This window comes from Calonectris borealis, chromosome 18, assembly GCF_964195595.1.
Source record: "Calonectris borealis chromosome 18, bCalBor7.hap1.2, whole genome shotgun sequence".
Classification (NCBI taxonomy): domain Eukaryota; kingdom Metazoa; phylum Chordata; class Aves; order Procellariiformes; family Procellariidae; genus Calonectris; species Calonectris borealis.
In genome coordinates this window covers 395,276-419,263 of record NC_134329.1, presented here as the reverse complement: position 1 = coordinate 419,263, position 23,988 = coordinate 395,276, and the positions used below count along the sequence as shown (strand labels likewise).

General features: G+C 55.1%; 2 protein-coding genes across 18 annotated transcripts in view; one reads left to right on the top strand and one right to left on the bottom strand.

Annotated features, from left to right (window-relative positions):
* The first annotated feature begins 84 nt into the window (after nt 1-84).
* Nucleotides 85-22,370, top strand: P2RX6 (purinergic receptor P2X 6). Of its 16 annotated transcripts, none has more exons than XM_075167134.1 (13): nt 85-250; nt 369-519; nt 729-800; nt 5,023-5,098; nt 5,825-5,918; nt 6,210-6,290; nt 7,131-7,272; nt 7,457-7,554; nt 8,081-8,174; nt 9,273-9,338; nt 10,168-10,245; nt 12,764-12,859; nt 15,299-15,611. In XM_075167134.1, the coding sequence occupies exons 1-13, from the start codon at nt 114-116 to the stop codon at nt 15,437-15,439; spliced, it is 1,326 nt and encodes a 441-aa protein (XP_075023235.1). In that variant the 5' UTR covers nt 85-113; the 3' UTR covers nt 15,440-15,611. The 16 variants fall into 16 exon arrangements, 13 of the variants coding, with proteins under 13 accessions (XP_075023235.1, XP_075023234.1, XP_075023233.1 ...); XM_075167133.1 differs by having other exon boundaries at nt 7,457-7,566; nt 15,302-15,611; XM_075167132.1 differs by having other exon boundaries at nt 7,457-7,566.
* The window catches only part of AIFM3 (AIF family member 3), a 38,699-nt gene continuing 30,315 nt past the window's right edge, over nt 15,605-23,988 (bottom strand). Inside the window, exons 18-20 of one of the 2 annotated variants that reach the window (XM_075167130.1) lie at nt 18,692-18,796; nt 17,613-17,633; nt 15,605-16,962 (exon numbers count right to left, since the gene is read on the bottom strand). In XM_075167130.1, the coding sequence (XP_075023231.1) occupies nt 16,923-16,962; nt 17,613-17,633; nt 18,692-18,796 (166 nt within the window). In that variant the 3' untranslated portion in view covers nt 15,605-16,922. The remainder of the gene's footprint in view (nt 16,963-17,612; nt 17,634-18,691; nt 18,797-23,988) is intronic. The other variant, XM_075167131.1, reaches the window with a different exon arrangement.

Below are 23,988 nucleotides of genomic sequence, written 5' to 3'. Positions count from 1 at the left end.
GTGGCGGCGCTTCAGCGGGGCGTGGCGAGGGTGCGGAGGGGCGGGAGGGGGCTGCGGAGGGGAGGGGCGGGGCTGCAGCGGGAAGCGCGGCCCGCAGTCCCCCGCCGGCCGCCATGATGGGCGCGGCGCCGGGCGGGCAGTGCGGCGGCCTGCTCGACTACAAGACGGCGAAGTTCGCGCTGACGCGGAACCGGCGGGTCGGGCTGCTGCACCGCCTGCTCCAGCTCGGCGTGCTGGGCTACCTGCTCGGGTAGGGCGGTCCCCTCCCGCTGCGGCGAGCCGGCCGCCCCCGGGGCCTGGCCCTCCCGGAGGCGGAGGGGCGGGCCGAGGGTCCCCTCAGCGCGCCTCGCCCCCCTGCCCCTCCGCAGGTGGGTGCTGCTGGTGCGGAAGGGCTACCAGGACACCGACCTTGCCCCCCGCGCCGCCGTCGTTACCAAGCTGAAGGGGGCGGCGGTCGCCCAGGTGGGGGGCGCGGGCCGCCGGCTGTGGGACGCGGCGGACTACGCCCGGCCCCCTCAGGTACGGCAGGGCCACCGCGCTGTTGGCGCTTCAGCCGCTCTGAGGGAGGGAGGTGGTCGGCAAAAGCTGTGGTAAAACGCTTTGGGAAAGGAAAGGGGACGTTAAGATTGTAAATTACAAAGCCAAAAAAAGAAAATTTGTTGTTTGTTCTGCTGCTGAGGAGTGTGACGGTGTAAATCCCCTGCTGAAGGTGCCTTCCTGTCTCCTAGGGAGAAAATGTGCTTTTTCTGGTGACCAATTTCATCGCTACAGCAAAGCAAGCCCAGGGCACCTGTCCCGAGGTAAGTAAGCGCCCAGCACTGCAGTTAGATTTATAAAGCCAGTCAGTGCTGCTGCTCTGTAGCTGTACAGGAACTCAGAAAAAAACAGTGCAAGACCAGACAGAAGCGAAAAATGGATTTTTATTCCAAACAAAACTGATTCCCCTCATTCTCATTGCTCCATAGATCTTACTTGCTCATTTGCACTTGCTCTGTCATACCTGCATGAACCAAGACATGTATCCAAGCAGTCCGGCCAGAATCACTTGTGGTGACCAGAAGGATAACGGACATGGTCTGTTGGGTTCTTGCCAGCTCTCTGGGCTTCTTGAAGGGTGGTGACACTGTGTGATCTTTACAGGCTTTCTGCTACCTTTGGACAAGGGCTGCTCTGGGGAGGCTGAGCAGTGTTGCCCCATTGCTATTCCATCTCTACACTGCAGCTGGCATCAGCACTGCCGTCCCCAGCTAATAACCTCTGTTACCTGTGCTTCTTCTTGAGTCTCACACACCGTCTTGGTTTCTTGACTTGCTGCTCCATTCTTTTACCTTTGTTCTACCATTTTTCCTGATGCTTTTACACATGCTCCATGGATACCTGTGTCATGTTTCCTTTATAACTCTCTGCTGCAGGACTAGTATCCTCCCCATCTTGGTGTCCTATTTTTAGAAGGAAGCACAAGGTCTAGGTGGTTTCCCAGTCAGCCAACACTTAGTGGTACGTGTTCTCTGGGAGAAATCTTCCCTTTAAGGCTGAATTCAGGCCAGCTCCTCAACTGAGCTCTCCCAGGCTGGACCCTGCGTGCCAGACAGGAGCAAATGTCTTTTAAGCTAAGCCACTGCTGGCACCCTGTGCCTCAGTCAAGCACTGTTTGTCCTAATGGTCCCTTCGGCTTTTGCTGTGGCCGGCTGTGTGGCGCCCAGCCTGATCCTGCTTCCCAGCTCGCCCTGTGCTGCAGGCTGCCAGGCTGGGCTGCTCTCCAAACACAGCCTGCAGGCTGCGAAAGAGGACGAACAACCCTGGTTTTGGGTCGGGGAAAATGGTACTAATGATTCCTCTTTAAAATGTTGAGAACTCCTAAAGTACTGATAGCTGCAGAAATGTCTCCAGGGGAAGACATGTGCTGTAGAGCATTTCAGGACTCTCTCACAGGCAGTGACTGGCATCTCTGGATGCTTATTTTTGCGGTGTGCAAGCCAAGGATACAGAGAGAGCAGAGCATTTCATCCCATTACAGTGCTGTGGTGTGTCTGGGTGCCTGTCATAGCCTTCACCCTGTGCTGCTCTCCAGTAGTTTCTCAGTTCCTGGCTTTGGGGCTATAGCTGACATTCATATTTGGAAAGCTTTGGAGATTTAGCAGTGACAGCTTTTGACTTTGCAGGAACTTCTGAATATTCTCAATTACCAAAGTATTCTGTGCTGGCAGACCAGGGAGAAGTCCAGCTGGGGTCAGAGGCAGCACCCGAACACAGGATGAGTTGTTTTAGCAGTTGATGTCTGTGTTGAGCTCAGATCTGTGGCTGAGCTGTGACTTACCTCTTAGGGAGACCTTTCAGTGTTGATCTCAAATACTTTGAGTGGTTGGAAACCCTCTGCCTCTATTTGCAAGGGGCTCTGAAGGTTAATGAAGATAATCAAAATAGAGCCAGAAGGCGTTAGGCAGATAGTGCATCCACTCTGTCCAGATGCAAGCTCTGGGGCTAAGGGACCATTTCACTTAAATTATGGTCTTTAGCACATCCAGCTTAACTCTTACAGTTCCAGATGCTGCTGATAGATGTGCACATGAGCAGCACTGGTCCCAGCCCCAAGCAGCACAGGACTGTGTCCTAAGGGGATGAGGGGGGTGTTAGATTTTGGGAGAAACCTCATCCTTCTTTGGTCACATGTGATGCTACTGGTGGTTTGCTCTCCAAGGAGGTTAACTTTGCTTCCCAGCCCCTGGTATGCGTCTGCATAGCTGTCGAGGGCTGGAAATCAGCAATTGTTTCTGATAAGATTAAGAATAAAGTCATTCTCTACCCACATATTTGTGACTACAGAAAGTAAATATAAGCCTTTCAGCTGTGAGGTTCCAAGAGTTTATGCACAGGTCTCTGTTGTCAACACAAGCACATCTTTGCTGCCCCTGTCCCAGAACACAAATGCTATGAACTCCAAGCAGCATCTGAGCTCTGCTGTGAGCACCTTGGGGAATGTCTTCTGAAAACTTGTAGTAGTTCACCTGTCAAGAAACCTGTTCTAAATGCTGGTGTGCTCATATTCCTGTCCCCTCCCAAACCTGCAGTTCTTGAGTAGATTCCTAGAAAAATTTGTTACTCCTAATTTTCCCAAGCTTTTAGACCCTTACACAACCAAGATGCAGCAATGGTTTAGAGAGCTTTAGAAGCACAGATCCAGGGCCCCATAAGGGCTTTTAACTGAGTTTAGATCTCTTTGCTTCTCTCACAATGCACTTGTGGCACATGTAACCTGGTTTGGATTACGCCTGTGGAGAATGCCAGCACTGACAGATTTTTCAAGGCTCATTTCCACTAAAAGGTGGTAGGGGAGGTTGAAACCTTTTGGCCAGGTTTTAAGTTTTCTGTAACGCCATCACAGACTTCAGTACCTGAATCTCTCCCAAGCTTTGCAGCTTGCATGCCCTGAACACCTAAAGCGTCTGTCTGCCAAGTGGCCCTTGTCATGTGTCTTGTTACCTGGACTTGGGAAGGGACTGACACACTCGGCTGTAAATATCTGTTGTCTGAGTCCTTCTGGAGGCTGAATCCATGACATCTGATTTGGATCCAGGATGACAAAGTGCTCTCATAAGTGCTTATTACAGCATTGCAGGTGGGTCCTGCAAGCTATGATTGGGCCATTGGTGGGGATGAGGGACATGAATCCAGTAGCCACCCCTCTCCAGCAGTCAGACAGGACTCCCTGGTCCCTCTGGTAGTCCTGCAGGCTTGCCCTTAGACATCCTGCCTTTCTCCCAGGCCCCTTCACCTCCTCGCTGGCTCGTCCGGCCTGATGTTTGCTGTGAATCACACATTCATGTGCATGCCGGCACTTGCCATAGCTGGTGGCACCCAGGCACACAGGCCCCTGCAACCTGTGGTCCCAATCCAGCTGCTGGCATTTAGACCCCAATACACACATGCAGAATAGAGCCCCTCACCCAGGAAAATAGTTAGAAATGGAGTTTAGTCCGAAGACAGGACAGACTGTGCTGATGAGGTGTGGAGCAGCTCTTTACATGCAACCAGTTCTTTGCATCCTTTTATCCCTCTATTTTCCAATGTTTTGTACATTGGAAAATAGATCTTCTCAGCTCACCTAGATCTCTCCCTTTCCATACCTTTTCTTCCTCCCCTAAACATCCCATCCCATAAATGTCCTGTGCAATCCCAAAATGCATCCCTTTCTCCTGCATCCCATAATGATTCCCATACTGCTAGGCAGTGCACCCCACCCCCCCCAGCCCAAAGGTGCTTCAGAGAGCTGTTCCTCTCAGCTCATTCTGGTGGGTTTCACACATGGAACAAGGGGCTGAGGCTGTCCTGGGACAGACCTTGGGGGGGCCCGGACAGACCCCCGCTTCTTCTGATTCCATAACTGGGGTTTCCCCACCTTCCTTTGAGCCTCTGTGCCCCTCTGGGCTTGGGGAGGTGGGTTTTTGATGAGGTGGCGGCTCCTGCGATGGCCTGGGAGTAGTTGGGGGAGGGTGTTACTCGTATTCCCCCAGCTGCCATCGTCTCTCTGTGTTTGAATAGGAGCTTTTTGCTGCTCCTGGCAATCAGGTGGGTCCAGAGTGAGGATGAAGCTTTCTGTGTCTCTTGTAAAACTTGTGTTATGCTGTATTTAGGGTCTTCAGCTCTTCGCCAGCGGAATTGTGGAGGTGCTTTACAAGGTGCTTAATGGGCTCTGCCATTAAGGCCCTCCTGAACCCAACTGTGCTTGTTCCCAGTCCCAGCCAAAAGATCCCAGCTAGCTCCTGAGGCTTCCTCTGCCTCTGAGGTGGAGGAGGCGAGCGCTCCAAAGAGCGTGGAGACAGGCCAAAAGGATTGCCCCACGGAGATGCCTCTCTCCTCGTTGGCTGGAGGCTGCCCAGGTTCTGGACATGGCGGATGTCTTCTGTAAGCATTTGGGACATGCTTGGAGAAACAGGAGCAGCAGCGCAGAAATGTGGGTGAGTGACCGTGTGGCCTCAGGAGGCTGTGCAGCACAGTAACAGCGCTTCTTTCTGTCTCTCTCAGAGCCCCTCTGTTCTCGATGCGATGTGCTCAGAAGATGCAGACTGTCCCATGGGAAGCCCAGTGGTTCGTGGCAACGGTACTGGGTGCTTTGCTAAAAAAACATAAAATCATTTAATTCCTCATGTTTGGTAGCAAACAGATCCACAGAGGTGCCTGACTGCCCAAGTTCAGTGCTTTTTGTAAGTGTGCACAGCTCTCCAGCCATCTATTCTTGGCAAAACCTTACAGCGACCTGTCATGGCTGGACAAGTAGGTGCTGCAGGCACAAGGCACTGTCACAGCAAATACAGGGGTGCTTTGTTTCTGATGTTGGCTGCTGGAATGGAAACCAGTGTGCTGTGTGATTGACAGGTTTTCCTTTTGTAATAAAACCTGGCTTTTATTTCATGCTGATTAATATTAGCAGCCCATGTGAGTTCAGCTGGAAAAGGGTATTTCAGCTCTGGGAGGCTGGTTGCCAAAGCTTTGTGTGCAGGATTGCCCCAGCTTGTTGTGTTCCCACCCGGGGAGCAGGTGGCTTCAGCAGCCACGGGGCAGGAGAGGCTGCGCTGGACAGACAGGCGCTGGCAGCAGCAAGCAGCTTCTTGTCTTTGTAAAACAGCTTCTGTCATTCAGCCTCGAGGGAAGGTTTCACAGAGAAGTTGTTGGGTGGGGAAAACACTGAAGATGATCCCAGGTTCGTCTTTGTGGTTTGGGTTTTGAGAAGGCCAGAACAAGCCTGTGGCCAGAGCACTATCCCAGGAGGGGAGCTGCAGAGAAGACGTTTCGAAAAGGAATAGTAAATGATATGTCTCATTTCTAGGGATAAAAACTGGGAAATGTATGATGTTCAACACCACCCATTCCACCTGTGAGATCTATGGCTGGTGTCCTGTGGAGAACAACACCCTGCCCAGGTAAGGCACAGGGTGAGGGGACAGCAGGCGTTGAGAGCTTTGGTTCTTTCCCTCTGTGCTGTGTAACCAGGGGCCTAATCATATTTGCCTGGGGGGCAGCCAGGCTCAGGGAGATCTTTGACATTGATCTACCGGTCAGTTAAGCCCAGAGAACTTCACACAAGAGCATTTCTTGCAACTGTCGGTTGTAGCCAAAGTTTCGGGATCATGGAAGAGACTGCAGAATGAGGGGAATGGGGATGTGCCTTGGCCGCTGTGCAAAATTTGAGTTTGTTTGTGGTTGTTTTCCAGGAAACCTCTTCTGGCTGAGGCGGAGAATTTCACTCTTTTTATAAAAAATACTGTCCACTTCACCAAATTTAACTTCTCCAAGTAAGTATGACACTCCTCCAGCTGGACTGCGTATGCAGCCTAGTCCAGCCTCTGCGCTGAGCTTGTCTGCCTGGGGGCTGAGCAGCCGAGGCGTCCAAGACGCCGTGTGCCATCTAGGATGGGTGGTGGCTCGGGCAGTTATGGATCAGGATGGCGTGTTCAAGAGAACGCTGGTCGCTTCAGCGGCACCTGTGTTTGCAGATGTAAGAGCAATGGGATGGGGAGCCCTCAGAGAGAGGGACTGGTGTCTGTCTGTATAGAGCACTGCAGACAGAGCCGGACGAGGCCAGTCATTCTCAAGGGTCTCATTTTACCCCATGTATTTTTGCATTTTAGTCCCTGCAAAATGGTTTCACAGAGGCCCAATAAAGGGCTGCACTGGCCTCACAGCCCTAGACATGCTGACTGTGCTGCCTTACTCTGGCAGGAGACGTGGCTTGGGGCAGCTGAACTGCCCCTGCTATCACCACTAGAGCGCTAACTCAAGCTGAGTCATTACATCTCGCAGCGGTGGGAGCTGGGTGCTGGGGAAGAAAGGAGAAGCACAAAGGCAGAGGTGGAGGAGAGGAGCTGGGAGGGGAAGGACCATGGCAGGTGCTGTAAAGGATGATAACTCCTTTACAGGAGTGTGATAACGTGTGATTCCTCTGGGCCGGTTTCCCTCCACTCTTTCTCTAACTGAGGCTTTAGGAGAGGCAATGACTATCTCTCCCCGAAGCAGGAGCATTAGTGGTCCCACTCCAGTGGGAGGGTCTCCTTTTCAGTCCTGCCACAGGGCTCCCTCACCTCCCACACCCCACTCCACCCATGACAGCTCCCCCAATCTCTCTCCTGTCTCAGGTGCAATACTTTGCAAACCAATGACCCCACCTATTTCAAGAGCTGCACGTATGATCCATTCTTCAACCCTTCCTGCCCCGTCTTCCGTGTCCGTGACATGGTGGAGGCAGCTGGAGAGACCTTTGGAGACCTCGCACTGCTGGTACTTGTTTTTTTTTAAAGTATGGAAGATGACTCCAAATTCCTCAAGGATATAGGCAAGGGGTGGGGGACAGGACTGACCCCTGAAATGCTAAGGGAATGTGTGATCTGTGAACGTCTGAACAGTAAAGAACTCAGCAAATCTCTGATCCCGTGCTTCTCTTGGAATAAAATGTGTTTTGCAGGGGGGGAGCATTGGAGTTCGCATTGAGTGGGACTGCGACCTGGATTACCCCGCTACCCAGTGCCAGCCACAGTACTCCTTCAGCCTGCAGGACAGGAGGTACAATTTTAGGTGAGGATGCTGAGACAGTGGCCACACAGGCCTCTGGGTCAAGCACACAGCAGTCATTCGAGATCTTGGTTTTCCTGATTGATGCTTTGAAAGGAGCAGCAGGAACAACGGGATGTGGTAACTCAGCACAGGGTCTGTCAGTACCAGGGTGCCGTGATAGTTTCCACATCTTGTAGCTCTGCTCTGTTTGGAGCTGTGCAAGGCATTACCTGCCTGAGGGTAGTGACATGTGGCTGTCCATGCCTGTGCTGACCCTGAACTGGATGCACTGGGAGCTGCGTGCTCCTAGTGACCTCGGGCTGGGTGCTGAGTGGACACTGATGCCCTGCTGCTTATGCCAAGCTAGTGAGTTATGGAAGCACGTGCATCACCTACATCCCAGCCTGCTGGAGGACACAAGGTGTGCACAGGCACATGATAGCCCTAGCAATCGTACAGCACTGGCAGCCCTCTTCCCTCACTGCCTGCACAGGTCTGCCATGGCTGTCTGAGCCACGTCTAATGTCTCTCACAGAACTGCCTCCTACTACTGGGACTCCCAGCGGCGGCTCTACCGGAACCTGCTGAAGCTCTACGGCATCCGCTTCGACATCTCCGTGCATGGCCAGGTACCGTCTCCTCTGCAGACCCCACATGCGCAGTCCTGGCGGCCTTGTCACCAGGGCTGACTCCTCGCACCGCTCCCTGCTGCTCTGTCCTGCAGCCAGCCCCATGGCTTCCTGCTGGTGTCACTTCTTCCCACCATGGTGAGCTCTTCACCTCTTTCCAGAGTTTTCCAAGCAGAGCAGGAAAAAATGGTCTCTCTCATTTGAAGAGAATCTTCTTGGTAATGCCCTGAGCAGGGAGGCTTCCTTTGTTGAGGATCTGACATGGGTGTTGTGAAGTGCTGGGCCCTGTAGGCAAGGTGAGCTTGTCTGGGCAGAGGGCCTGTGGGCATCTCTGAGGGTCTCATGGTGGGAGCACCCTGGCAAAGATGAACCTGAACATTTCTGAACCTGGACAATTAATCCCTTCTTGATTAATTGTACCCTTGGGGAGAAAAGTCATGGGCATGATCATGGCTAATGCTACTCTGTGCAGCATCACTGACAACTCAAATCTCAACTGTGCAAGATGGAGCCTGTGCTGAGAGGACTTGCCACCCTAAGAGGTGTCCACAGCTGGTCTGTCGTGCTTAGCAGTGGCCTTTTCACCTGAGTAGGGCAAAGCACACAGTGCAGGACAGGGTGCACCACTTCTGGGTAGTGAGACCAGGTCCAGGAGGTGTGGAGCAGGAGAGAATAGCCAGGAAAGAGACAGGAACCCGAAAATCTCTTTCCTCAGAGATACCAGACTCATTTGAGCAGAGAGGGGCACATCACATCAGGGCTGTGTTTGCTGTTCGCAGGGATGTAGTTCTGTGGGTGGCAGCTGCTGGGGTCCTGCAGCAAGAGGCAAGCTCCTGCCACGCATGCAGGAGTAGGTGGGTCACAGTAACCTCTGCTGCCACTGAGTCATGAGCTGCCTCAATCCCTTCTTTGACAGCCAAAGGGGTTTTGAGTCAAGGCATTAGCAGTCAGGTTCCTGCAGCTGGGCACGGAGAAATGACCCCGGTTTCCTCCAGCACCTCTCTGGCTTTAAGCACGCTGCCCAGCGGGGCTTGTCCCACAGCCCTCTCACCGCTCTCTACCCGCTGTCTTCCCCCTCCACCCACTGTTTCTCACCAGGCCGGGAAGTTCAGCATAATTCCTGCTGCTGTGAGCTTTGGCACCGGCATCGCATTCTTTGGTGCCGTGAGTACTCCAGATATGCTCTTTTCCTCCGATCCGTGGGTTGGGATTTGCCACTCATCTGTTGTGTCCCCTGCCTGCCTGCCTGGGTGCAAGGCTTCCTGGGTGCCTGCCAGCCCCAGAGGGGAGATTGGCTGGCAGGGTGTTAGCTCCCATTTTCCTCCTTGTGATCATTAGCAGTAATGACACTGCCGGATCAAGGATCCTGAGCGCTGTCAAGGGCACATCTCATGGAGCGCGGGTGTTTGTGTTGACCCTGGGAAGGCACATCGCTGGGGTGTTGCTGGCTGGTCTGCTCTAGCTGTCTCGGCCAGCAGGAGAGAGCACCTCCTCTCTTGTGTTTCTCCCCTGACTCTAAAGGGAGCCAGTGTCTGGCTCCAGCACGGACATGGCATTGCGGTCATCGAGACAGGGCAGCCCCTTGTAGAGCAATTCTGTGGCTCTTCCCTTTCAGCAGAGTAACGGGGAGCCTGGGCTCCCCCACCTGCCCCCTCTTTCTTCCCAGACGTGCTCATCCCAGTCCCTTATGTGGCTGGGACGGCAGCTCTCCGCTGGACCAACCCTCACCCTCTGTCCGTACATTGCAGCCCAGATGATCATGTCTAACCTCCTGTGCAGCTAATGGGAGCAGGTTGGGTCAAAGAGGACTTGGTGGAGCTGCCTGGGTGGCCTGGGCCGGAGGCAGGTCAGGCTCGCTGCCCCCAACACTGGCCAGGTGCTGGAGTTTGGCCCGCAGCCGGCTGCAGGGCTTGGTGGGAGCCAGGGCAGAGGGCCTGGCACTCCTGCAGGAAGTTTCACTGCTGACTGCCCTGCTGCGTTTGTCTGTCTCCAGGCCACGGTGTTCTGTGACCTGGTTCTGCTCTACCTGGATGCAAAGGCTGACTTCTATTGGAAGGAGAAGTTTGAGGAGGTAAGGATGGGGCCACTTCGGAGAGATGAGGTTGGAGTGAAGTTTTACAAGCAGATTTAATTATTTTCTGCCCCTTGGTTAAAACTCAGTTCACAAGATCTGGGAAAACCCTGGTGGAGCAGCTCTTAGTCTTCGACTCTTGGGCTTGGTGGCTGGTCTGAACTGAACTTGACAGAGATTAAACTCTTACAAGTTTAATGCCAACAGGCAGCAGAGTGGAAGAGAGGGACCCAGCTGGTGCCCGACTGCAGGGAAAGCTGTACCACTACTGGTTAGACAACAAGAAGTCCCCGAGGGGACCTTACCGTAGAAACCTGACCCAGCTCCACATTTATTCACCCTCTTCTGAACTGAATCTGGCTGAACTGCATGTGGAGAGAGGGCAGCTCTTCAGAGTGCGCCCTGGTGCTGTGTTGGTGCCGCCGCTGCAGTTCAGCGGCAGGTTTTCTTGCTGTGCATGATTCCCACTTTGGCACTGCCCAGCCGTGGTGAATCAGGGAGTCGCAGGGTGTGGGCTGGGAGGCCCCCGCAGAGCAGGAGAGCTGCCAGCTCTAGCTCGGGTCATCTTCAACTTTATCTGGCCAAGTCTTAGAAACCTCTGAGGACAGAGATCCCCCAGCTCCTGGTGAACCAGGGCTGCACCATCCTACTGGGGGAAAAAAAGTTGTTCCTAATGCCTGATCCTAAATCACGAGTGGGAGTCTCAAACAATGAATCTGGTCGCATGGGACTGAGCAGAGCAGCGCAGAACCACCTGCCTGGGCTGTCCGCTTGTCTCTGGTGTACTAAGATGCCCCTGTTCATTTTGCAGGCAAAACCCCCTAAAGGTAAGACCGAGGCTGCAGCTTAGGGACATCGGGAATGCTCTGCCACAAGCACGCTTCACTCCGGAGCAATCTCCAGGTAGATGCGATGGGGGCACAGCTGTGGCCCAGGTGGAAGTGGCCCAGTTCTCCGGGCCCGAGTGTGTGCTGCTGGGGTTAGGGTCTGCCTTTCCTGGAGAAACATTTGCGTCAGCAGAAGTTCTTGGCTCCTGGAGCACAAAGCCATCCCTTGTGCAGCTCCCAGCACTGACCAGCCAGTGACTGAGCAGAGCCGTGCTGCAGAGCTGCTGCAGGAACTAGAGCTTACTGGGAAGTGGCTGGTCCATGCTCAGCACAAGAGGCTTAAAGCACTTTGCACTTCTTCACGTTCCAGGTGGCCATAGGCCTTGATTTCCCGTGAAAAACAGGGATGCAATGAAATAAAGCTTTCAGAAAGTAGGAGGTGGCTCTGCTCTGTCTCTAGCTCTGGGGGTGGCTGCGAAGGTTTTGTGGTGCCACTCTTGCACCTCGCAGGACCCTGCATGCTTCCATCTGGGATGGCTTTGCCCAGATCCTCGGGAGCTCCCCAGGGCGTAGCAGGGCTGCTCCCCCTCCCCCACCCCCACTTGGGCTATGCTCAGGGAGGGTTTAAGAGCTGAGCTTACCTGGGCTGGTACTTGCTTGCTGGGGGGTGCAGTGGTTCCTACCAGGGCTGATGCTCGGCAAGGACAAGTGCAGCTGTGGGGTGAGCCTGAGCATTTCAGAGGTGCTGAACCCTGCACTCCCACCTGCCCTGGGCTGTGTTGGCCTGGTGCAGGGCAGGGACCGGCCGGGTTTATGCCCGTGGGGTGCTCCAGGAACCCCACAAGACACCGAACTGTCCGGCTCAAAAACACGGTGCGTGGAGGCGCAGCAGGGGTCCGAGCACCGTTTAATGCTCCCTGCCCAGACTGACTGCATGGGATGGAGGGGTCCCGCAGCATCACCCCTCCTCAGCTGCCTGACCCATTGTGCCCCCCTGCCCCGGCTGTCCCCTGCAGCCCTCCTTGAACTGCCGCAGGTAGAACTGTGCCGCCAGCTGCTTGGTCATGGTCTTCAGTGCAAGGAAGGCAGCCACAATCTCGGCGACAAGGAAGGCCAGAAAAAGGCTGTGCACTGCCATCTCCAGTGGCAGGTGGATGATGTGGCTGTCTGTCAGCAGGAAGAGCAGGAGGGGGAGCTGGATCAGGAAGGAGAGGAGGAGGAACCCAGCCAGCTCAGGCACCTGTGGAAGGAGAGGCTGCTGAGATGGGGTGCAGAGGCCATCGGTGGTGTGTGGGGGACCCTCTCTGGCCCAGGAGCTCCCTGCATTGGCTACTCTGCTGGCCTGAGCGCCCGGGTACCAGGGATGCTGCTGCCATGCAAAGCTGTGCCTGGATGTGGTTGGATGCTGTCAAGCCCAGTGCTTGGAGCGTTGCACCCGCAGCACAGGGAGGGATACAGCAGGAGAGTGAGTGGGTCCCCTTCGTGCCCTGCCTCCAGGTCTGCTTGCACCCGCAATTGCTCCCCAGGACAGATCCAGGCAAGACTCCAGGAGGAACGGGTGGTGACAGGCACTCAGGTCCTGAGCAAGGGGACATCCAGCGTAGCCATAGCTCCCCCAGCAAGGCCATCCCTCACCGAGCACAGGGGACTTGCGGCCAGGGCAGAGAGACGGCGCTTACCTTCTCCTGCAGGTTCCCTATGTAGCCCAGGTAGAGGCGGGAGCCCTCAGCCAGCGAGAGGATGAGGAAGGCAGCGACCAGCAGGAACTGGTAGTGCCGAGGCAGCAGGTGATACTGTAACGGGGGCACAGCCAGGGCACAGCCTCATCCCAGCCAGCCCTGTCCCCTGCACCCCGCGTGCTGCATCCCGTCCCCTGTGCCCCGTGCCCAGCTCTCCATACCCAGTTTCCCATCCCCTGTGCACCATCCCCTGCCTAGTTCCCTGTGCCCACCTCCCCGTCCCCTTTGCCCTGTCCCCTGCACCCCATGCCCAGCTCCCTGTGCCCTGCTCCCCGTGCTCTGTGCCCTGTGCCCTCCTCCCCAAGCCCAGCTCCCCATCCTCTGCCAGCTCCCACCCATGCTAGTGCCCAGCCGTGCCCACTCTGCCCTCCCAGTTTAACCTTCCCAGCCTGGAAAGTTCAGTGGTTCGCACGATTTCCATTTCTAGGAGCTGGAGGCAAGCCATCTTGTCTTGTGGGGGACAGGGCATTTTGCTCATGTGTGTGTGGACCCATTAATTTTGAAGAGGCTCCCCTCTCCCCTGCTCAGTGTGGCCCCTGCATGCCCAGGGAGGTTGGGCAGGAGCAGGCTCACCCCCCCACCATGTGCCCCATGGGACGGTACCTTCAGCTGCAGCATCATCCCCTCAGCCAGGCACCAGACTGGGAAGTAGTAGACGTTGAAGTAGAGCATCATCTGGAGGGGCAGGCTGGACAGCACCTCGTGGGCTAGGCAGGGCAGGCAGGGATGGGCAGGGCTCTCATTGCCCAGGGTCTCATTGCCCAGAGGGAGCCCCTGCCTCGCCGCTCGCAGAGAGGAGAGCAATGGCCCCTGCCATGCCTGGGGGGACGGCTGAGTAGCAAGAACAGCTGTTTGCAGCAAATGCACTTATTTTTGCTCCCCCTCATCGGTGGGTGGGTGCAGGGACCCTTTGGGTGCTCCTGGCTCAAAGGCACCCAGGTGCTTTGGTGATGTGATGAAGCAACAGCAAAACCCCCCCAAACCCCTCTGCCGCCAAGCCCTGCTGCCCGTACCTGGATGGTGGGCGTGGGCAGTGCCACTGTCCTGTGTCTTATTGTTGATGAAGAGGGAGCCGCTGAATGCCACCAAGCCCCGGCGGAGGTTGGGGGGCAGAGGGGTGTGTGCAGCCATGGCCGGCAGCCGAGCCCCACTCGCCCCAACCCGGCTCAGCTGGGATTAGCCAGGAGATAATTAACGGGATGACAGGTTGGACTAATGCGCAGGGCCACCCGGCCATTGGCTCCCCGGGAACAGAGCTGCTGAGCTGGTAGGAGGATGTGGGGAAGGAAAATTCCCCCCAGGACACCAAGCCCACTTGGGAGCCACAAGGATACAGAGCTCCTCCCCTCCGCAGCAGCTTGTGGGAGTGAGCAGCAGGTTGTACCCACCACCGTGACGAGGACGCGGCAGTGTCCCCAGCCCATGCACACTATGGGCAGCACTCTGCTCCGCCACACTCTCTCCCAGCTGGGTTATATCAATGTAATTATTGCTCAAAACTCCCTGACAGACGAGGATACCCAGGGAGGGGATGTTGCTCTTTGCCAGAAATGCTTCTTCAAAGCCTCCAGACTCATGGAGCGTTTTACGCATCACCATGAGCTTCCCTGCTAACAGGCCGCCCCCGGGGGTCTCCACGCTGCTCACAGTCCCCAGGTCCCATCCAGGCCCAGCAGTCCTGGGGAGGGCAGTGGGGGATGGTATGTGTGAGAAGGTGGTTGAGCCAGAGGTGAATGGCAGGGAAAGGGGATGGTGTTTGGGGGCTTTCACGGTTAGGCCTACCCAACAGGCGTGGTCTCATCTCATGATCTTCAGCCTCCAACCCATCCCAGAGCAGCTGCTGCAAATACTGGGAGAGAGTATAGTAAATGTGCTCCGTAAGGGCCCGGCACTGGCAAGGGACACGAGAAACCAAGTAAAAAGAGGATTCTTCTGCTTGATAAAACCAAAATGAAGCTGCAGAGCTCATGGCCATATGCTAAAAAAAAAACCACCCGGGGCTGAAAGCGTGGTTAGGCAAATACATGACTGGCTGAAGTCCATGAAGGGCCTCCACACACAAGGACCCAGTCTCTCAAGGCAGGTCCATGCTGTGAGCACAGCCCAGAGTGCATGTCCTTTCTCCAGCTCTTCTGAGCAGCTGTGACACCACAGTGTGGCCCCACGGCCCAGCTCAGGGCAGCTGCTCCCCTGTCCTTACATCATTACTGGTAAAAAAAAAAAAACAACCTATGCAAAGTGGATTTCACAGAAAATATAACCAAGTGTGGAAAAAATACAGCCTGCTGTAAGCATTGGCCTGTTATTAGATAAGGACACTGAGCTAAGAGAGGACAATGGATGAGCAGAAAGGCCCATGAGCAGCCCCGACCACCTCTGCCCTCAGAGAAAGCCCTCACCCGTGCTGCACTGGGGATGGGGACATCGACATTTGCCTTTTGGGACTTAAGATGAGACTTGCAAGTTCACATCTCTTTGTGGATCCAGCAGATACGTAATGGTTCAAGAAAAGGATGCTGTTCATCACTGCGTTCTGGAGCATGCACGTCCCTGCCTACCATCCCCTCTGGTTACGCTGCCTGGGAAAAACCTTGCAGTGAAACCAGAAGAGATCAGCCGGAGATGTGACAGATGACTGGTAACGTTTCTACCCAGCAAAGATCAGAAAGTCTGGAAATAAATACAGGTGAGCTGAACACAAGTGGGAAGCCTCCAGAGAAAAGGTGCTTGCACTACCCGGCTGACCTGCAGAGGTGACCCAAGGCCTTGGAAGGAATTAGAGATGATCCAGATCCCAAGAATAGTACCGCTTTAATTCATAGAGGGTGAATCAAATTAAAAATATAAATCCTCTTGCTTTGGGCTCAGGGTAAAACACTGACTGCTGGGGAAGAAACCTCCCCCAGGACAGAGCACTGGGGGCTCTCCAAGGGGGCTTCTCATCCCCTGGCTCTGCTGGGCTGATGGACATGGGGCTGTGGGCTGGCCAGGTCCACTCCTGAGCTGGAGATAAGGCTCTTCCTCCAGCAAGGGGCAGAAAACACGACAGCAGAGCACCGATGTGGAAAGCCGAGAAATGCAGCCTTGTCACTAGGTGACAGGAGGAATGAGTGACAAAGGCCGGAGGACAGCCAGAAATACTCCTCCGACTACTTTTCCTTGAGTAACATCTCAGTAGCAGCACTAATCCTGCGATAATCATTAAGGAGAGAGACATCACAAGGCTGGCTGGAAGGACGGCCACCAAGCCCAGGGGCTGCAGTCCAGCTGTCGCGCCTCTCCAGGGAGCCCCTGCTCCAAATCCTGGGACTAACCGAGAGCTGCCAGTGCCCAAGCCCAAACCGAGCCCCAAGAGATGGGGAGAAGCGCTCCAGCCCCTTGTCTACTCCGGGACGGGAAGATGCTGCGGGTGCTGGGATGGGGACCAATGAGCTCCAGAGCCCTCAGCTTGGGCAGGGACCCACCTCTGCTGGGGAGTTTGGATGGGGCGACCAGCCTGGAGAAGGGAGAATGCGAAACACAAACACAGGCTGTACAGAGACCACCCAGCGTGACCCCATCTCCCTGGCCTCCCCAGGTGCTCCCCGGGGTGGGTGGGCATGGGGAGAGCTGTGGCAAGTGCTACAGCCATGTGGAGAGGGAGCAGACATCAGGCTCCGCGGGGATGTGCATTGGAGCTCTGCTGGGAGCGAAAAGGATTTGTGAAGGGGCAATGTGTTTGAAAGCACAGGGAGCAATGAGAGGCACTCGTGCTGTTTACGGGGGCAAGGGACATGCTTGGAGCAGACCCGCCTGGGGACCCCCTAGCCCATCGGCAGCACGCGCAGCCACGCGGCGCCCATGCCCACGGCCAGTGGCAAACCCCGCTCTCTCTGAGGGCTGCTTTTCCAGCGTCCCACGGGAATTGCAACCACAGAGCCCCAGCCTGGTAGGCACTGCGGCAGAGGAGCCGTCGGCGGTCTGCTGGGAAGGTAAATGCGCAGTGACAGGCGCTGGGTTTATCCAAGTCTCAAAGGGAAATGACTCAACCACGGTGTTCCTGCTTGTCTGTGGAGCTGCCGTCCCATCTCCCCATGAGCACAGCATCAGGAGGGCACAGCCACCAGCGGCATTAGGAGCCTTTCCCAGTTAGCCAGGACATATCTCCAGTTCTAAAAAAGAGAAAAAAACAGCAGCGCTGTGAGATGTTTCCCAGCGTGCACAAGCAAGTGTGCTCGGTGTGCCTGGGCGCTGCCCTCGGCGCTAGTCTGGTCTTTGGTCACCAGTCCCCATCCCAGCACCCACGCTACTCTGTGCAAAGGCACAGCCAGCCCGGGCAGGACGGCAGCGCCCCTTCCTCCGCCCTCACTCACTTGTCACTAAAACTGTCCAAAAACTTATGGTAGATCCTCAATTCCATGTAAAACTGAGTTCAAACAGTATTTTTTAAATTTAAAACAAGTCCTTCTGGCACTCAGCTGAAAATCCATGGAAAGCCACCAAATGGCAGGCATCTCCCCAGCTGAGCGGGATCCCAGCCAAAAGGTAGCTGCCCGTTCCGGCAGATCTGTGCACCAGTACCCTGCAAAGGGGCCATAGCAGCCATACCCACCCGCTGCCGGCGTGGCTCCTGTCACCCATAGCCCCACCACTCAGCACAGCGGCATCGCCCCTGCCGCAGGGGGTGGGGCTGCAAAACAAGCATGCAGCCATAACCAGTGTCCCCACCCAGGAATTAGGGACATGGCCCAAGCAGGGGGCTGGCTGTCCTTCCTGCCAGCCCGTCACACCCAGCGCACCCAGGACCCCAAACCAAACGTACTTGCCATGGCGGACAAACAGCCTAAAAGGTGCGAAAGCAGCAGGAGACAGAGAGAGAAAAGACATTCAAGTTTAGGTGGTCCAGCTTCCTCCAGGCTTGCTGAGCCCCACCACGGGAGCCAGCATCACCTCCCGCCACCGGGCTGCCCATGAGATGCCACCTCCATCCCAGCCACAAACTGGGTAGCCAGCAACCATTTCCCGAGGTACTGGAAATGATGGGCAAAACCCTGCCCTGGTCACTGGTGGCTGGGTGGATCCTCAACATGCTCCCCGACACAGGGGTGCCCAGGATGTCTGAGCTGGCTCGGGGCTGTCTTGGGGCTGAGAGTGCTTCTATCCCTGAGCTTTTGAAAAAGTCTGCTTTTATTCCAGATGTGGAAACACCCAGGGACAGGAACCCACATTCCTCCCTCAGCTCTGATTCCCACTCTAAAGGCTCCTTCCTGGCTGTTATTACCTCCCTGGCATCTGCCTTCCTACATAGCATGTTCTACACCCACCCTCTGCATGCAGGGATACGCTCTTTCCTGTGCAAAGTCTTAAAAACAAAGTGAAGGGAGAAAAATGCACTTTGCCTATGAGCTATGCCCCAATGAACCAGAGGCTGAGACCCCAAGGGCCAGTGTCCCGGCACCACAAGCTCTCCGAGCTTTGCTCTTGCAGAGAGTTGTGCACAGGCAGCACACCCAGCCCCTCTCTGCAGGTCCCCTCGACTGACTGGATGCCCAGGGGCACCCCAGCATCAGGCAGTGCTGCCTCGGTGATGTGCCAACGCCCGGTGGCAGTGAGCACCACTGTCCCATTGAGTCTGTGCAAGGATTTGGATCCTGGTGTTTAAGACAAACCCCCTGCGTGCGGGATGCCAGACCTGGAGGCGGCTGGGAGGCAGCATTGGGGGGGATGGAGTGAGCGGGGCTGGAAGGGAGATGCGCGAAGGGACGAAGTGGGGAACAGCGGGAAAGAGTTGCCCAGTGCCCGTCAGAGTCCTGCTTTGGGGTGCTCAGCCCTGCCCTGCGCCCCACAGCTGTGCTCAGCCCCTACCCTGGCACTGCTGGTTCCCACAGCACGTCTACTTACTCCACATCGCGCTTTCGGATCGTCCTGCCGGCAGCCAGGACCTCAGCCACCTTGGACACGATAGGGTCATAGTTCATGCTGGCCACAGCCACCACCTCGTCACTCCTAGGGCCAGGCAGAGCAGAGCGGTTAGGGCAGCCCCAGGTGGCCACAGCTCCATCACCCAAAAAGCAACATGCTGGAGAGAAGCGGGAAGCAAAGAGAAACACCCACTCCAGGGTCAGGACCCATCCCAAGGCGTGAGCACCACGGGGACTGTGCTAGCAGTTTGGGACAAAGGACAGGAGAGGGTTCAGAGCTGGCACTGCAGGCTGGCCCCACTGTTGTCTCACCAATGCTCACATGCTGGCATGGTGAGCATCCCTAGGGTGCCCAGGGGATGGAGACAGCTCTGGGCACCCTGGCACCTGTGGGAAAACAACAGCAAAGGTGGATAAAAACCTGGACATCAGCAAGGATGCCCAGTGGTTGCTGCCATGCGGGCAGGCGATCCCTGTGCTGCTGCCCTGTATCGAGGGAGTGGAGAAGCAGGTGGTCAGGATTTCCCTGTGGGACACTCAGTTGTGCTACTCCACATGCCCTTCCTAATCCCCATCTCCGAGTGGGCAGAGTGCCCACCTCCGAGCCATTCCACAGGCATGCTCCTCCCAAGGCACTGGGACAGCTGGGGTGTCCAACTAGAGGGTCCCACCAGCCCCAGTGACAAAACCCCTGTGTATATGGGATGTCCAGCAGCACGTCCCAGTTCGGCTGACCATCACCCACCAGGATGCCAATGCTGGCGGCACAACGCAACCTCAAAGGCTGAATGGGAAACAAATGAATCGGAAGGGAAGAGGATGTAAAAATGCTGGAGGAGCTTTAGCTAAAGGTCACAAGGCAAACAAGAAGGGCTCTTCTGCTTTGAGGCTTGCAGAGGTCAGCCTGAGTGTAAATCTTCAAAGACTGAACCAGTAGATGACTCATAGATAGGTAACTGCATAGACAAACAATGTAAAGATCAGAAAAGGTGCGTGGGTAAAATATTAAACACTGGTGATATTGTTGAGTAAGCTGAAGAGTAGAAGCACCCAACAAATCAAGATCTGCTCTTCAATCCGCTGCCAAAGAGCTCCATGACCAACAGAGCAAAGAGCAGCTGCGGGGGAGCGGGTGGAACATGTGCCTGATTCCCAGGAGGGGGAGAGCAGAAGCCATGTTTCAGAGACCACTTCATCTCTGTGGAGCCATGGGAGTTGAAGTCATCTCTCATAGCTGTCCCACAAAGCCACAGGGCAGCTCCATCACAGAAGACTATCTATTTCAAAAGGCTCTGACTTCTAAATAAGCTCACTACAAATAAGGGAGAGCAAGTTGGAAAAAAAGCAGCGGTCTGGCTTCCCTGTCCCATGGGTGAGCACAGGCGTGCAGAGCAGACCAGGAGCCCAGAATCTTCTCTGGAGCCACTGGAGCTTGTCCACAGCTTAGTTAGTCCACACCAGCCAGACCTAGACACAGACTGACACCGGCCAGGCTCCGCACAGGGTGCTGCTCCACGGGAATGGTTGCGGAAAGGGGGAGATGCCGCATTGCCAGGAGCTCTAGAACAAGACTTGGATGCCATTGGAAATCCCACCTCAAGCATCCTTAGCTCACTGCAGAGATGTACCTACAGCAGAGGAGATTTCTGATAGCCTGCGGCTCTTCCATCCAGCAGACGACGTGAGAATAAGGAGTAACAGACAGACGTTGACGAGCAATACATTCACACCGGAAAACAGGCATCCGTGGCAGGCAGTGAGGCTAATTAACCACCCGAGAAGATTACAAAGCACGTGTGTGTTCAGCTGAACTGCCTGCTGGGCTGTCACATTTGAGGGCTGCTGCTGTGATTTAGAAGAGATCTTCGCTTTCTGAGCCTGCATCTTCTCTGCTGCGATGCTTGATGTCCTGCCTGATGTAAACGAGGTCCTCCACTCTCCCCAGGACAGGACCCCATTCCTTAGGGATGTAACTCCAATTATACGTGCAGGGACTCGTGAAAGACGCTTGCAGCAGTACCTGATGGCACTGCAGTGCAGATTCCTTCTTCTATTGCCCCAAGTTCAGAAACACAAACTGCCAATGAGAACCCCATCCCACCATGAACCACAGCCTGGGGAGAACCTACAGGCCGTTGTTTCCAACACACAGGACCTCGGCCTTGCTACTTCACCATTGCTTGATGCCTCTGGTGCTCAGCACACAGCAGGGGCGGAGGCTTCAGGACTCCTGGGAGGCTCTGCACCACCTTCACACCACACCACATGGTCTTGAAGCTTCAGTGGTTTCCTCTACGTTTGGTTTCCTGAGCACAGCCAGCTCCCAGCTGGGAAACACAAAGTGGTTGGAGAGACCTATCCATCAAAACCAGGGGGAGATGTGCTGTTCCAAGGGAATGAATAACCAAGGTGTGCAAGGGAAAGGAAAGGAAGACGTAATCCTACCAGCTGCCCACCGACTCAGCCTCAAGCCCAGCCAGTGCCTTTGGAAGGCCCACACGACCAGCCAGGAAGGCAGATGCGGCCCAAACATTTCAGACAGCAAGACATGGGGTAGCTGGTTGTTTTGCTAAATAACTCATGGGGCGCTGGTGAGCTAGAGCATCCCGCATCAGCAGTGGCTTTTAAACATTTTGGCTGACAGATGGGGAAGCCAGGAGGAATCCCTCTTTTTCAAAAGGTCTTTAGAGGCAACAAGAGTGCCCTTCCTGAACATAGGACTTGGAGCAATCAGAAGTCTTGGTGTAAAGGCTGAGGGAAGATGGAGCACTGTGGATGAGCACTGTGTCTACATGGTCTTCCTTTTCTCTGCAGGGTTCAACGCAACGGAAGTGGGGAACAGTGAAGAAGACAATTCCCTGGATCTCCCAAGATCTCCAAGGTCTTAGGGGTGGGGTGACATTGGTCTGTTCTGGCTGAGGTGCTGTGGTGAACAGTGTCCCATGGGGACATCTGCAGAGCACCATCCTGTACACCTCCTTGCACAGGGCCTCACGCTGACCCCTCCACAGCTCACACAGCTCTGAACAGGGATAAGTAAACAGTTTTTTTTCAAACTCTGGGTTAAAAAGAGCCTTATTGTGAAAGTCGATGGTGAGGACAGGCTCCAGGAGTGGGAACCACCAGCGGTTCATGCAACAGCCAAGACAGGACGCACCAGGAGGAGAAGAGTCCAAACCATCAGGTGGGCATGGCAGAAGGAAGCAGGAGGGGATGGTTGATTTGGGACAGTGCCCTCAGTCCAAAAGCATTAGCACCAACCAGAAGAACTACCACCAAATGAGAAAAAGAGGAAGAAATGCTCCCAGTGGCCTCTCACAGAAGCAGAGACGGGGACTTGATTACAGCCAAGTGGGAGATGCACTGGCCGGCCCTCCGCCAGCCGGCACTCCCCCAGTACCTCTGGCTCTCAGCACGGGATGCCGTCCTGGTACCCAAAAGCCATCTGCGGGAGCCCCTCCTGGGTGGCAGAACAACACCACACTTAGCGGCGGACCCCCGCCGCCCGCCCACCGGGGAGCTGCTGCCGACCGAGCACGGCTTTCCTGCATGCCGGCAGGTCTGCCCAGGCAGCCCTCACCCCCCGGCAGCCGCCGGCGGCATGCTGAGCATGGGGCCGCTGCACAGAGCAGGGATTATGCATCTTGCTCAGGGCTTTCCTTTTGAACAGGCTCTACAGATGTTTAATTAAAGCAATCTGACATTTCCTTTCTAAATAGGGTTGGGATAAATAGCTAAATGCTCTGGTATGAAAAGGAGGAATAGAGGTTTCAAAGAAGATTATATGCTGGAAAGAAATGTGTGCCAGTGCGGCTCGTGGATGCCTGGCCCCATAATGCTGCATTTGCTGCACGCACGGGACTGCCAGCGAGGCCAGGGGATCCGAGGCGGGGCAACGCAATGGCTGTGGAGCAGCTTCGCAGGGGATGCAGCAGCAAAAGTACACACAACTCTGCAAACCACTGTGGCAAAACTGCCGAAAATGGGTTTTTATCTTCCCCTGGCTCACACGCACTGAGCAAACTGTAGGGAGTGACAGCCCCTGTGGCTGTAGAAGGGGAACGTCCCCTTGCAGCAGCTCTCCCCTGCACAGGTGGTGCCTTCGCACAAACCCACCCTTTTAGGCAATTTTAGCCGAGATGCCAGCGAGCTCAGAGGTGCGTCCATGTGCAAAGGGCCCCTGGGTGCCGGCGGATGCTGGAGCCCCATCACCTGCAGCAGGTTTTTATCCAAAGTGCACAGGCACAGGAGAGGGAGGGTGAGCGCCAGGGACCCAGCTGCCTCATGCCATGGGGTGATAAAGTAAGCCCTGTGCCTCTCCAAGCCCGATGGACACATCCAACTGCCAGACCCCATCCTGGAGCGATGGGGGCAAGCGGCCACCCTCGGGGAGGGGCACGCAGAGGGAAGGCCATGAGGGACATTGGGCACGGGGCAGTGGGCGAGCTCTGGTGAGACGATCTCCGCAGATCTCTGCTGGCTCCTGTCCAGAGCTCCCCCCTGATCCCTGCCTGAACACTGCTGCCGAATAGTTTGATTGCTGAGCCGGGCAGACCTTTGCTTCCCTAGTTTCACTCTCCCCATCCTTAATATTAGAAAGCACTTGAAGAAATCCCCTCCATCTCCAGGCATAAGGAGGCTCTGTGGCCATTGATTTTAGATTGGAATGGGACAAAAGCAATGAAGGAATAAACAGCAGCAAATATTTTGAGGATAAATTCATGGTGCACGGTCTTGCCAGTCTAAACAGCCAGCATGGCTCAAGAACAGCAGAAGCAACACATCCTGGCTGTCAACACATGGCAGGAAAATATTCCCAGATAGGCTTCCAGCCTGAGGGAGAGCTGGGTTTCCCTACAGGTGTAACAAAAGCTCCTGAACTCTTGCTAACCTTCAAAGCTTGTTAATAGACAGAAGAGTTTTCTGAGCTTAATTTGTCAAACCAGAAGCAGAAAGTGATGCCTGAGTTCCCAGTCCAGCTCTGGTCACAAATCATTAACATGGTGATGAGATGGGAGGAAATCTTTGATGGGAATTGCCAGCAACAGATTAATAGAAGCCAGGTAATTATCTGCTCTCAGATATTACATGAACAAAGTGCTTACATCTGGCAGAGACATTGTGTCCAAAGACCAGTTTAACTTGCTTTATGCTTAGCATATGGTTTCTCTAGGGCCTTTTATTAATGTCCTGCAACTTCAGTGTCCAGAGAGGAACAAAACCAACTGACAGAAGCTCTGGCAAAAATATTTTCCAGCCTAGCAGAACAAGTGTAGG

Coding starts and splice junctions, on each gene's coding strand:
- P2RX6 (XM_075167132.1), top strand. CDS start 114: ATGATGGGCGCGGCGCCGGGCGGGCAGTGCGGCGGCCTGCTCGACTAC. Junction 6,291..7,130: donor ACCAAATTTAACTTCTCCAA/GTAAGTATGACA, acceptor CTCCTGTCTCAG/GTGCAATACTTTGCAAACCA. Junction 7,273..7,456: donor TTGGAGACCTCGCACTGCTG/GTACTTGTTTTT, acceptor TGTGTTTTGCAG/GGGGGGAGCATTGGAGTTCG.